Source organism: Zea mays, chromosome 4 (assembly GCF_902167145.1).
Source record: "Zea mays cultivar B73 chromosome 4, Zm-B73-REFERENCE-NAM-5.0, whole genome shotgun sequence".
NCBI classification, from domain to species: Eukaryota; Viridiplantae; Streptophyta; class Magnoliopsida; order Poales; family Poaceae; genus Zea; species Zea mays.
Genome location: NC_050099.1, coordinates 248639704 through 248654324, shown reverse-complemented (window position 1 = coordinate 248654324; position 14621 = coordinate 248639704). Strand labels below are relative to the sequence as shown.

The following is a 14621-nucleotide window of genomic DNA, read 5'->3' as shown; positions in this document are numbered from 1 at the left end:
TGCCACAGTAACTCCAGGTTTTGACAGAATCAACGATGTCTTACCAACAGATGCATCTGAATCTGAGCATTTGCCTGGGTGCATAACTGCACAGGATACAACCATTTCACAGCCTGACAGCAGGAAAGCTCATTTGAGTGCTCTGCAATAGGAAAGGGGTGAGAAAGTAACCCAAGATCCGGAAGATATCTCTGCAAATATTGGGTCAGTGGAAAAGGACCATATTCATGGGGATCTGACTTTGCCATCTGCCAGTGTTTTACTTTCTATAAGCTGCAATGGTGCTAATCAAGGAAGTAAATATGAAACCAACCTTCAACCAGGGACTGCTATAGAGAAGGTTCTTTTCCAGAAATCCGATCCTGCATCCATTAATAAACATTCAGTGCTCCAGAATAACAATAAAACACCAGTTAAGGATCCAGAGAAAAAGCAGCAAGCGGTCAACGAAGAAGCTCGCAAAGAAGGTGGTAATGACAACTCATCTCATGAAACAGGAGCTTCATCTCCGAGAAGATGTGATCCTCCTTTGAATCAGGACGTTGAGGCTGACCAGGACGATAGCCTTACAACTTCTAATCAATATGGTGGTTCTGATGAAATAGAAGCTACATCTTCTAATGACTATGCCAAGCAATCATCACCCCTTTGCGTGATATGAGACACAACAAAAAAGGATTGCACGAAAAGGAGCCAGCTGTATCAAGTAAATCTGGAAAAGGTACTGGGAAACAGGATCAACATATGCATACTTCACGAAGGAAAAAATATGCACACCTGCAAAAGCTAGTAAGTCAGGGTGCAGATACAGTACAACTTCTTTCCTTTAATTTAGTCTCAATTGCGTGTTTACACAGTAAAATGGTTAATCGATACAGCTTTGCTAGATTTACTAAACATGACTGAGGTCCTATTTTAGGATTGAATGATATCTGACTGTGTTGGTCTACATATGCAAATAATAAAGCTCTAAATGGATATTACTGGGGTGGCATTCACATGTAGGCATGTAGCTTTCTTTTGTTCTTGCTCAAACAGTTTCCATTATTTTGTTGGCTCAGTATCATGGATGACATGAGGCGATCAGTTTTGACACTATTCGAACTTGTAAGGTCTTAGGCCTTTTGAGAAAACAGAGAACATTAACTATGCCATGATTCATGACAATGATTTAATGGAAATCTGGTGTCTTTTTAAGGTCTTTTCACATACACATGGTTATATCTATGATATACTCCCTCCGTCCCAAAATAGATTTTTTTAGCTCTTGGTTTTTATGTTTATATATCCTTTGGTGAAACCTACACAAATACATAAAGCATGCAAACTATCTCCATAGAACATCCTAACCATAAATATTTTTACGGTAACGTTTGACCAAATTGCAGAATTGCAGAAACAGCACAAGCACCACTCCGAAGATAAAAATTATGAAGAAAAGGCAGAAGCATGCATGGTGATTGGATGCTAATCCCCCAGGACCCAATATTTCCCCTCTCGGTGAAAAATTAAAAGCCCAAAGGGGGTAAAAACTAACATGAGCCGGATCCCTAGCTAGAACAGAATTCACATCCCTAAGAAGCAACAAATGTACACTCTTATCGCTGGAAAGCACAATACTCGCATCAGCAGGAACAAATTTACAAGCAGGCCAGTAACACCGAAATCGACCAAGGAGTGGAGTTATTTGGATTGGAGACAGGTGGAGGCAGCCCCTCCGCTCGTGATAGCAGGAGGGTGAACTTCGACTCGCTAGTCCATGGGCCTGCGACTACCTCTAGGGACGGGAGGTGAGAGCAGGAGCCTGCCCGCTGGGTGGCGAGATAGGGTCGAGTGGGGACAGGACCATCACATTCACCAAGTCACTCCAAGGGACGGGGAGAAAAATACTCATCAATCTCGCGCGATTTTTTTGGGGGAGAGGGCGGTGGGTGTCGGCTTGGGAAGGGAGAGAAATAAAGGTTGTGAAATAAAGGAAAAACCACAAGATCTAAGGAAGCAGGGAGGAGTGTGCTGCGTGTCTTACATGGACATCTCGTGGACGGAGCAGGTGACACCCTTGAGGGTGTACTTGGGGTCGGGCGTGAAGTCGGAGTTGGGGAAGGCGACCTGCGTGATGATGGCTGTGAAGAGGACCGACAGCAGCAAGTGGGTGATGAAGTAGGACCAGAAGCCATAGATGTACCAGCCGACGAGCTCGACCATGGCCGGCGGCTCCTCGGGTATGACGTAGGCCGGCGCGGCCGTCTCGCGGCAGTACGCCTCCCTGACCACCTGGATCTCGCGGACCGCCTCCTCCCCAGACTGCGGGGGCGCTCCGCCGTTGCCATTGCCGCTGCCGGCGCCACTGCCATTCTTGTCGCCGTTGCCGTTCTTGGGGACGGCCGCCTTCTCCTTGGCCACCGCCGCCTTCTCCTTGTCCTCCTTCTCCAGAGCCTCCCGTATGCTGCTCCGAGGCTGCGACAATGGCTGCTGCTGCTCCGACATTGCTCGCCCCGCCCCCTTCTACCTCCTCCTTTAAGCGAGAGGGCTGTTGTGGTACCTGGAGCTGGGAGGACTGATAGGAGAGAGAGAGCGACGAGTTATGCGGAGGAAGAGTAGTGGTTCTTTTGAGGCCTCTTGGGCTCTGTTCTCGCTTGGGTGAAGAGAGAGAGAGAGAGCAGCTAGCTAGCTCAGCTCTTGGGGTAGGCAAGTGTGGTGTGTGTCCAAAAGGTGGCGGATTTGAAACCTGGGATTGAACTGATGTTTTGGCAGATGGGTGGGGAGCTGGAGGAGTAGAGTGAGAGGAGAGAGGACTACTGCTGCACTGTGCTGGGAGGAAGAGGGCACGACTTTGCTTCTCAACGGCATTTGATGAAAATTCCGCGTCTGCGCTAGCTTTCCACGCGTCGCAAAGAGGCGCAGTCCGATGACCGTGAAACCCGGAGAGGGGCTCAAACTCGAGCGTCTTTTAAGACTTTAGATGTGCTATCAACTGCAGATTCTTTTTTGTGTGTGTATGCTAATGGTAGGTGCGATTGGGAAGTTTATCTAAATATTATTTTTGACAGAAAATCAAATCTAAAATGAAAGAACCTTGACTCCATTGGTACTGCCAATAGATTGATTCCTTATTTTCAGCTTACCTTACTGTAGCCAGATGCAAGTGGAAATTTTACTGACACTTTTTTCTAAACTTGTATAGTGCGAGAAATAGATTACTTGAATTTTTTGGCAATGTGTCCCATCACTACACTGATATTTTGTGCATGTGTTGGAATAGGGTACCCAAGACAAAACCCACTAAGTCACGACTCGTCCGAGGCCAACCCCGGACGGGAGACGCAGTCACAGCTCGCCCGAGACCAACCCCGGACGAGCAGCGCATTTCTGACTCGCCCGATGGAGTCTCGAACGATGCTCGGAAGGTGCCCAACTCCGCCAACCAACTCTGCGAGGCGGATCGACTGACCAACTCTTTGTCAAGCAATTCAACGAGGCAAAAATCTGAGTCCAACGCTACTGATCCACATCATCCACGATGGGACGTGTCACCATCAAGCCACGTCAGGACATACGCACAACACACTGATTAGGAACCGGGGTTTCTACAGTGACCCATATATCGGAAGGATGGGACAACGTGCCATACCGAGTGTACGCCTACACACGCTGACAGGTGACGATGGGCTCATGATGACATGAGAAGTCATGCCACGTACGACCACACCATAAGAACGATCCGTGGGACCCATCGCACACCACTACAAAGACGTCAGCGATGGACTCGCTACAAGAGCTAGAGTAACAAACGACGTCATACTGGGAGTACGGCTACACATGACCCTACAGAGGACCCACCATGCCAACCTGGGGAGCAGACCTCTTTCTCTGTCCACTAGAATACAAGTCCCACTGTAAGGTCCTACCCTTGAGATATAAAAGGATAGAGCCCCCTCTTCCTTCGAGAGGAGAGGCATATGACCACACAAGCACACCAGTTGTACACATGCTCTACTAGAATACCACGATCAACACTACATTGTACTAGGGCTCTGGCCTGAACCAATATAACCTAGTGTCTCAGTTTTTTGCTCGGATCTCCGTGATCCACCTTTCGGAGTGAGTCCACGCTTGCATCCCTGCGAACACAAATCTATTGTCCTTCGGTTTTCGAAACCACAACAAGTAGTGGGGGCAACGAATTGAAGCAACGAGAAGTCAATAGTCGCAAAAGTAGAGTAGATCGAGAATGGAGAAGGGGATTAACTCACGGGTGGTCGCCGGATCGACGTCGCGGGAGCGCAGGGCCGTCCCTGAAGGTCGGCGAATAGGGGCCAAAGGCCATCGAGCGGGGTCGGAGTCTCGTTGCTCGCGTCTCCACTATAAGCGACGCGAGGGCGAGGTTGTGGGGTCGAGCGGAGGGCTACAACCTAAGGGTAGGACGTGCACGTGCGAGTGTCGGGGGCAGAGGGGAGAAAATGGCGGGGCACTTCATGTCTGCTTGAGTGCTGTTGCCTTGTTGGGCTGGGCTGAGCCGTATTGGGTATACCGGATAGGAGCCAGCGCACCTAGTTGGTATTCATGAAATTCAAGGACACACGTTCGTAAGGTTATCTAACGGATCATGCATATGGTCGTGCAAAAATTGTTTTGTATTATAGACTGCGTTGTTTATCGAATAAATTTTAAAATAAGAAAGGGTAATAGATATAATGGATAAGCTGGTGGATATATCCTAATTTTACAAGTTAGTTATATATATATATTAGTTTTTATATAACAGTTGGATATAATTGTCTAAAAAAGATTGGGTTGACTTTGTAATCATTTTTTTCACGGTATGTTAGCACATATAATATTAAAAATCAAGAGACACGACGTAAAATTACCACATCCGAGTAGCACACGCATTAACGCAAATAAGTATGCGATATAAACAATTGTAAGTACGTCAAGGCAATCAAGAGACACGGGGTTAGTAGGATCGAAGCACCACATCATGAACTTTATAATATTCATAATGATACCTATCCAAACATATAGGGAATGTATCATATATATTCGTAATAATATGTTTCCAAATACAACTTCTCACCTACGGTCCTGTTTGATTTCTTTAGTCTAGAAACTAAAGTTTAGTTAGATGACTAAAGTTTAGTCTCAATCTATTTGGTTCTAGAGACTAAAATCAGTAAAAATATACTAAATGACTCGTAAGAAGACTAAAATGACCTTTTAACATTCTCATGCTATTAGTACAATTGAACTAAATGAGAGACAAATGTAGAATCAATATGATTTAGTCCCTTTTAGCCACACCTTGAGGGACTATGGACTAAAACGGTTTAGTCCCTTATTTAGTCCCACCGTTTGACAATTTAGAAATTAAAAGAGACTAAAATAGAGGGACTTTAGTCCCTCAAACCAAACGAGGGCTACATCAACGTGTTGAATTGCATGGTTTTGTATCAAGTGGTTGGTTAGCATATGGTGAGTTCCCATCTTTTCTATTGAGTTTTACAATTGCATTTTTCCCTATTCATGTGCTTCTTGCAATCCTATGTTTCAAATGATGTTCTAAACTTCTATCAGGTATAGTAAGCCGCTTCAGTTCATTCACCGCAATGCCACATAGATGTGTCCATGCCATGGCCCCATGGCGAGGGAGGATACAAATACAACATAACAACAGCAGCAATTTAAAATGTTGCGGCTACGATTCATATAAACAAAAATATTGTATAAATAATAGAATCGGCTACTAATTAAATCCAAAGGACTGAGCAACATGATTGGAACGGTGGGACCGAAGGGCAGCGAACACACACCGAGACACCACAATGCCCCGGCCGTTCGCTCAGGCCTTCCCTATTCTCTCACCGTCGCCCTCATCGCACCCGCCCACCTCCATGTGGGGCCCTACAAGCAGGGTCCCCATGCGCGCGTGACCGGGGCGGGACGAGGTCAGCGTGAGCGTGAGAAAAAGAGGGTCTCGTCGGGTCGCAGGGGTCGATGACGAGGAGAGAGAGAGAGAGTGGGGAGTAGCCGTTGCCGGTGAGGTAATCACCACCTCACGTCTCGTCCTGTGCCCCAGCGATTTACCGTCATGTCCTCGCCAAGAGCATGGGACAGACGTACAGTGGCACGGGGACTCACGGGGAGCATATTTTCGCCAACCCGGGAGGGGCAGAATAGTCATCCTGGGGCTCCGGCCCGTCAAAGGCCGGTCAAAAGTACACTCACTCTCGAGCTACACATTTAACTCACCTCATCATCATCACTCCCCCGTCCTTGATCTCCTCTCTCTCTCTCTCTGTCGCCAAGAGGGCGCCGCCGCCACCAACGCAACGCGCGCCGCCGCAGATCTCCGCCACCGACGCGCCGGCCATGGAGTACGAGCGCATTGAGAAGCCGTTCCCCGTCCAGGTCCCTCCGCTCCCCCACCCCCTCCCGTTCGGTCGTTCCTGCTAGTGCTACATGCCTTTTTCTTCCCCAGACAGATTCTCCCTGTCCGTTCGGCTCGGTCTGGTACCAGGATGAGTAATGCGGGAGCCCCGCGCGTGTCTCGCTTGCTTTGCTGCAGCAGGGCGGCGGGTTCTCGCCCAAGCGGCTGCGCGCGATGCTGCTGGGGGTGGACAAGCGCCGCAAGGGGCAGGACGGCGCCGCCGAGGAGGACGAGGACGGCGGCGGCGACTACGGCGCCCTGCCGAAGGCCCACGCCAGATCCGGCGCCGGCGACGGTGGGTGCTTCTGCTTCATCCCCTCCGCCCCCGTTTCGATTCTTCCACTCCTCGCGATGCTGCCGATCTTGTCTCGTCCTTCGCCTCCTTCCGAATTATTGGGGTGGGGGTTTGCTGGATAGGGCTGCCGCATTGCGCATTGCTTGGGACTGAATAGGGCTGCCGCCTGCCGCCTGCCGCATCACTGTCTTCTCATGTAGGTGGTGGCGGTGGAGGCGCCACGTGCGAAGAATACAAGGACGTGGACGTGGTGAGCACCACCTCAGAGTTCTCGTCCTCGCTGGAGACAGCGGGTGGGCACCGGCCCCGGGACGCTCACCCCGTCGCCACGGGTTCTAGGACCAGGGTGCCGCCCGAGGAGGACTCGTGCGACTCGGAGAGCGTGGCATCCAACTTCGAGTTCCACAAGGAGCGGCGGGCAGCGGCGTCGGCGGCGGCGTCGGTCGTCCCTCCATTCTCAAAGCCCGCCCCGTCAAAGTGGGACGATGCACAGAAGTGGATCGCCAGCCCGACGGCGAACTGCCCTGGCAGGGGTGGCGCGGCTCCTGCGCCGAAGAAGACAGAGAAACCTGGCTCCGGCATCGGGAGGCTGCCGCTGCCGGCGACCAAGGTCGTGGTAGAGGCCACTGAGGAGATAGATACCAAGAGGATGGATCCGAGCCAGGAGAAGCGAGAGATTGGGTGGCAGAAAGCGGCGAGGTGGGCCCCGCCCGACCCCTGTCCGGAGGCGGAGCCCTGCCCAACAAAGACCACACTACTCGCTGTAGAAACTACAGTGGCTGCTGCTTCAGCAGCTGGTAAGGGCTGTGCTGTGCTCACTTCGCCTTCCCCTCATGATATGATTTTGCTCTCTTCTTCTAACTGGAAAAAAGTGGCACTGGATGCAGTTAATTTCAACCGCCATGATGCATCCACCACGCTTCAGAGCGCAGCAACATGCATACCTCCTCCAACAACGGTCCGGTCAGTGTCGATGAGGGACATGGGCACAGAGATGACGCCCATCGCAAGCCAAGAGCCGTCCCGGACCGGGACGCCGGTGAGGGCGACGAGCCCAAACTGCTCCCAGCCAACGACTCCACGGAGGACGCTCGGTGGCCCCAGCGCAGTCGGCTCCTTCATCAGCCACGGAGGAGAATGCAGCAGCTCGGAGCTGAGCGAGCAGGAGCTGCAGACCAAAACCAGGAGGGAGATCATGCTCCTTGGCACGCAGCTAGGCAAGACCAGCATCGCGGCATGGGCGAGCAAGAAGGAGGAGGAGAAGGACGCCTCGCTCTCGCTGAAACCGGTGCCCATGGACCAGTCGACGCAGAACATAACCGCGATCCGTGCGGCTGCGTGGGAGGAGGCGGAGAAGGCCAAGTATTTAGCGAGGTGCTTATGTCTGATTGTCTTTTATAGTATCTATGTTCGAATCCTCTGCGTGCTCGGTGACTTGATATTATCCTGTGCTTTTCTGCTCTGCAGATTCAAGCGAGAAGAGATCAAGATCCAGGCTTGGGAGGACCATCAGAAAGCCCAGATAGAAGCTGAGATGAGGAAAATCGAGGTTCGCAGACTGTTTCCTGTCAATTTTCCTGTTAATAACGATGGGCGATAGATCCCTGATGGATTCTCCACGTTACCGAGACACACATGCATTTTCACCTCTTGAGTTTTAACTTGTGAAAGTTTAAAACACAGAGGCGAAAAGTTAGCGGCCTAGATCCCACACCTGCTGCGGCTACTATCCGTCTGAACTCAATGGCATTGCCCTCTCTAGGCTATCATTTCATTTGGACACTCCCGATGAAGATGCAATGCATTCTCAAATTTAGCATGAGATATAACTTACAGCCAGGACACTAGTTTTCGACTGCACCTGCACATAGCGGTTGGCGTCAGTATCCATTTGGATTTGACAGTAGCAAGTAGTCCAAGTGTTGTTTGTTCTTAATACAGGACGGCAAGTGTTTCTAGGCTACTGTACTCAAATGAGGCAGCCTCGTTGTGCTGTGCCACCACTCTGTGATTCAGTTCTTCTGTTCAGTTTGCCATAGATGTTCAGGTTCAGAAGAACATACAAACCCAAAGGGTGCAGCGCTGAGCTGTGTTTGTGGATACTGCATTGTTGGTATCGATAGTTTTAACCATGGCCCGTGCTTTGCGTTCCTTTCCTCAAGGTCGAGGTGGAGCGGATGCGTGCCCGCGCGCAAGACAAGCTGATGACCAAGCTCGCGTCGGCGAGGCACAGCGCAGACGAGAAGCGTGCCACGGCGGAGCTGAAACGGAACCGCGCAGCCGCGAGGACCGCTGAGCAGGCAGAGCACATCAGGAGGACCGGCCGGGTGCCGCCGTCGTTTGGCTGCTGGAACTGGTGCTCATGAAGTGCCCATGGAAGATGAGTCGCCCGTTGAGAATGAGTCGCTTGTAAGCTGTTGTAACTATATATATATATATATACACACGTATGTAAGGTGTGAGATCCATGCGTCCTGTGCTGTGGTGGTTACTGTGTAAGTGTCACAGATGTACCGAATTCAAGGCCGAGCTTGGATTCCTAGTGCACATATGTGATAAACTTCACACCAAGAGACCTCCATGCTAGTTGTGACTGAATTTGATTTGTGCTCTACTTGATGCTTATACTAACAGTCCGCACTGTGATAGAGCTAGATATAGCAATGGTAATTAAGTTTACATGTTAATTAACTTGATTAACCAACAAGGTTCCACTAATCCATAGAACACCAACCTGAGTACCGGCAAGAAAAAGATGTGTCGGCGAGTCTTCAGTTCTGGGCCTGCGGTTTCTATTTGGGAAGGAGTGTACTACAGCATGAAGGAGCAGGAACTGAAGAACATATACTGGATGTTCGTTCATTTCTGCCTTGAAAGAGTCCTACAGCACGAAGGAACCGAAGAGAGCAGAACATAATCCAAGCACTGACCTAGGGGAAGGGTGCTTTGCATCGAAGGCCTACAAAGTTAAAATTCACGCAATGGAAGCGTGTCTGTGTAGACAGACTAGAAACAGTTTGAGATATAGCTGAACCACACATGTGTTCGTAGTCGTAGGTTAAGCGTGTCTGTGCTCGAGCGATTAGGTTCCATTAATTCATGTATACATGACTAGATGGAAAGCGGATGAAGATAATATGAACCTTAACAATAGCAAGGAAATCAGTACATTTCGAGCTGAAGAACAGAGGGCATGGCCAACTCGGATCCTCATCCTCTGCAGGCTTCTCGTGTAGAATTCCAGACAGATCATCAACCACACACATACTACTAGTATATTGGATTATCGATCAAACAAGGTTCTAATCAATACGCAGACGTGAACCTCAACGATAGTAGTGTAAGGCAAGTAAAATTTTATCAGTACATCGTCTTGATGTTGAATTCCCCTCCTCTCTGGATGCTCGCTACTCCAAGAGAAAAGAAGATAAGAGAAGAGAGGGCTCCCGCTCTACTCGAACTTCTTGATGAGGGAGAGGTCGTTGAGCATCTTCTCGATCTTCTCGTCCCCGGGGTCGCCGACGAACCTGCCGCCGGACTTGAGGGAGGGGACGAGCGCGGTGGCCTCGCCGCTGGTGTCGGGGCAGAGGTTGCCGAGCGTGCAGAGCTCGAACTCGGCGAGGCCGTAGCGGCTCAGCGTCTCGCGGACCTGGCGCACGGCGTCGGGGTTCTTGTAGCGGCTGAAGCGCTTCACGTACTGCAGCGACTTCTCGAACACCTGCGACACCTGCGACGACGGGTCCGACTCCGACGACGCGTGCTGCTGGATCTGCTCGTACTTGTGCTCCAGGATGATCGCCACCTCGCAGTTCATCAGGCACTTGGCCTTGAGGAACTCTGCGCCCACAGGCTTACGGGTGAGCTGAGTGAGATCGAGAGGGAGGACGAAAACCCTAGCCCGCCCGCGCGCCCAAGGACTGGACGGTGGTTGAGAAGGGAGGGGAGGAGAGGAGAGGAGGGCGGCGCGGAAGAGCATGGACCTTCGCCGATCTTGAGCTCCGCGGCGTTCTCCTCCTCCTCGCCAGACATCGCTGGTGGCTGGTGGTGCTTCCGACCGGGGCGAAGTCGCTCGCTGGAGTCGGCCGACGGGGAATGGGGCTGGGAATTGCGAATTGCGATTGGAGTCGCGACGGGAGCGGGGAAGCCAAGGATGACGGCGGGAGGGCTATGCCTATGTGCTGGGCCGTATCGCCATGGGCTCTGGTCCAAACTTACAGATTGGGCTATGCTCGGCGTGGACTGAGCTGGGCCTCGGAATAGGAGTTTTTTTTTTTTTTTTTTGCTTCCTACCTATCATATCGTACGTATCACCAGATGGTGAGATATTGTGCATCATCCATTGAGCAGTCTACTTCCCTAATTCCTGTAAGCTGCCAGTGTCGAGTCTCTATAACTCGGTTCCTTGCATCTTTTTGGTGCCGATAAGATTAGCTGTTCGCTGGGGCTTTAAGCCATAGCCATCTGTTCGAACTGTTCTAATTATAATTCATAAAGATAAAATATACCAATTAAAGTCAAGCCAACAAGCTTGTCTTTTCTAGGATATATGGCGAACCTCTATAAAAGAATGTTTTCGGTAGACAGCTCTATATCAGATTAATTATTTCCAAATGTTTTTTTGTCATAAATCAGTTCCATTTTCTGCCATCGAATTGTATTTTTACACAAACACCTGTGCGAATCTGAATTAGGTAGCATCTCATCGTGCTTGTTATTTTGCTGTTGGACAGGTCTTATGTATAGGACCATGGCAGAGATTTCTGCCTTGTCTTTGTTTTTAGGGATATAATGATAGCAAACCACTTAGTCTGTAATGTAAGCCGAAATTATACTGAGATTGACTTAGAACACTTGCTACATTTCAGTCCTAGTTCATACATTATGTTATTTTAACCGAACCCCCGCAATCGCAGGATCATAGAAGCATGTCACGAAAATATAATATGTTCAACGAAGAATCAAGGATTGAGGATGCAAGTACAAAAATATCAGAACTACAACGTTCAAAAATTTATGAGTATGGATCAACAACAAAAAAAATTGAGGCTGCAATATGCAAACATTCAACACCTCATTCTACATCCGAATCTCTTCCTCTGCTGCCTGCCTTAACAGATCCAGCTATCAGCATAAGGACACTTCATTTTGCATCTCTGTGTACAGGATATGAATATGACTCCACGATCCAAGGCCAGAAGATGCAACTGAACATGATCCAAGTCATAAAACCAATGAACTGCCAAGCCTGATCTTCTGATGTGAACTACAACTCAACTCTCAATCTGGTCGATACAACAACAACAACAACAACAACAAAAACTTCCACAGAAAGGCGAACACACAACTAACCAGAAATCAGCCTGAGGCTTCAGATTGGCTCCCCACCATGGCACACACTAGCATCTAGCGTGATGAAAGGAGAAGCACCACACCGTCCTCCACAATACTGCCATCTACCTTTTTCTTTTCTTCTCCCAAAATTCCCCCCAGCCAACCAATGTTGGTAAACACTCTCAAACAGGCGAGCGACGATTAGAGAAGCCGAGAAAGAGTGGAAATAGACAAAGGTCCTCTCCCCCAAACTATATTTATATATGTTTCCCCAGTTTGGCAAACTATTACAATAGGATCCATTTTGTTATATACATCTATGCGGAAAAGAGTACAAACATAAGAAATAAACTACAAACTATTAGGCTATCTCCAGCAGCTCCCTTATCTCATTCCTCATCCCACCTCCTATTTCAAACTCTTTTATGAGATTTTTTTGCAAGACCAGATGCACGATCTGCCTTAGAGTACAGTACAGTGACATGGAAGTTCTTGCCAAACCCATTGTTTCTGCCCAGATGCCTATGCCTTTGAAATTGAAAATTCAAGTACATGTTGGAACTTAGCATGCAAAGATATGCTCATGACATTGATTTTGGTAAGGGTGGCTCAGATAATAGAAAAATAAGCATCACTTCATCATTTACTATCTTCCATCATTATACAATTTGTTACAGTACAGGATGGGCCACCTACCCATTTTATGAAATAACATTAAGAGGTTTACTAACACTCACCAACACTCACCAGGGAGGGGTGGAACCCTGCCTTGTGGATGGAGAACGCGATGCGAGGCCAGGGTCTCTTGAAAACCTTGACTTGGGAGTGCTCGCAGACGGGGTCGAGCCTCTGTAGCTTGCACGGAGAGATTCGTCAATGGCGCTGGAGGACTTTGACGACTTGGAGATGGCGTTCCTCACGAATTTTTGCGCGGCTGGCGAAAGGGTTCTAGGGCTCGCGCTGACACCCCTCGCAGGGGAGGGTAGGGGCGGCCTATGGAAGGGCTTAGACCGCTCCTTTATTTTCCGGGCGGCATCCCTCGAAAGCAAGTGCGCCTTGACGTCGCGAGCAGGAGGTGGTGGCATCTTGAAATGCGCTCTCTCGCTGCCGCCCGGCGTCTCGTCGGGGTCCAGCCTCAGCGGCGTTCCGTCGATCTCACCCCACGTCATGAACGGCGACTCGTCCACGCCGGGTGCCGGCGACGGTGTCCTCACAAAACTGTACCCGTTGCCAGCCTTCTTGTCCGACTCGAGGTAGAAAGGGTTCGGGGTCTTCCTCAGGTCCTCCAGATCGTACTTCTTCAACTTGTCAGGGTCGTGGTAGGCCATCCCTCCCGGAGTAGAGCCTGCAACTAGCGCGTACAGTATGGCGGCCCCCTCCTCCTCCTTGGGCCTAGCGTCATCAGCCGTGGCTCTGCCATGTAGCCTGGTGTTCGACTTGTCTATCTCCTTGGTCATTCCCCTGAGCCGCTCTGCGCGCTCCTCCTCCGTGAGGGGCGCTTCCCCCTGGTCAGCCGGATAGTACATCAGCAAGTTCTTTGCCGTGAACTTGGCGCCCTCGAGCGTGCTCGGTGGCTGCCCCGATGTACCGTACCCGTCCGTGATCCTGTTGCGCTTGGCGTCCTCTGACGGTTTAGTCCCCGCCTCGACAGGCGGCGGCGGCTCCAGCAGGTGCGCGTAGCGTTCGCGGCGGCGCTGGTTCACCTTGTCTAGGATGCGCGAGAAGGAGTCGTTGTCCTCGCTGGTGAAGCGGTGGAAGAAGCCGTCCAGGGAGAGCGCGGCCGCGACGTCGTCGTCGTGGTCGGCGTCGGGACCTCTCACGCCGCCGGCGACGGATCCGGCGGGGGTGGTGAGAAAGGACGGGGAGCGGAGCGCGGTGGAGGTGGCCGGCGTCGGCGTGGGGACGGGCCCCGCCGCGTGGCGCTGGGCGCGGCGGCGGCGGTCTAGGATCTTGAGCTGCGCGTCGCGTAGGATGAGCGGGTCGTGGGACCGCACGGCCTGCAGCCAGTCGAGGCGGTCCCGGAGGCGGGGCAGGTCGGGGAAGTAGTCGCGCTCGATGATGCGCTCGATGGCGGCGACGTAGGTGTCCTCGTCGAGCACCTCCGACCGGCGACGCTTCGAGGAGGGGGCGTTGGAGGGGGGCGGGGAGGCCGGGCGAGGGGTGGAGGGCGCGGGTGTGGGCGACGGTGAGAGGAGGCGGGGCGAATTGCCCGGCGAGCGGAGCATCGCGGCGGCGGTGGCGAGTCTAGGGTTACGGCGATTGGGGGATCGAAGAAGGGGAACTTGACGCGGTTTCGGCGTTTCGCCGCTGTGTGTCAGGTACTCAGGTGTCGGGGGATAGGGGCTGGGGCGGGGGATGTTATATAATGGCTCGACGCGGATTCGGAAAAGCAGTTGGCTTTCTCTTAGGCGGTTAGTTAGTTATGGATCTGGCCTAATGATTTAAGTTAACAAATACTTAGGTGTTAGTCGAGAATTACAACAAAGTCCATTAGTGGAACTTCCTCTGACGTCCTATTAGTTATCTTTTTGAACAAGGTTTAAGTCAAGCTTAAAAAATTTGACTACA

At 50.9% G+C, this 14621-nt stretch overlaps 3 protein-coding genes across 4 annotated transcripts; 1 reads left to right on the top strand and 2 right to left on the bottom strand.

Annotated features, from left to right (window-relative positions):
- Window positions 1–6223: 6223 nt before the first annotated feature.
- LOC100193979 (uncharacterized) lies at window positions 6224–9355 on the top strand. Of its 2 annotated transcripts, none has more exons than XM_008678389.4 (6): window positions 6224–6408; window positions 6569–6722; window positions 6923–7519; window positions 7610–8096; window positions 8190–8271; window positions 8885–9355. In XM_008678389.4, exons 1-6 carry the CDS (start codon window positions 6370–6372, stop codon window positions 9086–9088), a joined length of 1563 nt encoding a protein of 520 aa, XP_008676611.1. In that variant the 5' UTR covers window positions 6224–6369; the 3' UTR covers window positions 9089–9355.
- Window positions 9356–9809: 454 nt separating this feature from the next.
- LOC100282338 (DNA-directed RNA polymerase II 16 kDa polypeptide) lies at window positions 9810–10971 on the bottom strand. The gene is made up of 2 exons (NM_001159480.2): window positions 10703–10971; window positions 9810–10559 (listed from the first exon to the last, which is right to left on the bottom strand). Exons 1-2 carry the CDS (start codon window positions 10749–10751, stop codon window positions 10174–10176), a joined length of 435 nt encoding a protein of 144 aa, NP_001152952.1. The 5' UTR covers window positions 10752–10971; the 3' UTR covers window positions 9810–10173.
- Window positions 10972–12667: 1696 nt separating this feature from the next.
- Window positions 12668–14386, bottom strand: LOC103654974 (splicing factor ESS-2 homolog). The gene has a single exon (XM_020552964.2). It carries the CDS (start codon window positions 14276–14278, stop codon window positions 12797–12799), a length of 1482 nt encoding a protein of 493 aa, XP_020408553.1. The 5' UTR covers window positions 14279–14386; the 3' UTR covers window positions 12668–12796.
- Between the last annotated feature and the right edge of the window lie 235 nt (window positions 14387–14621).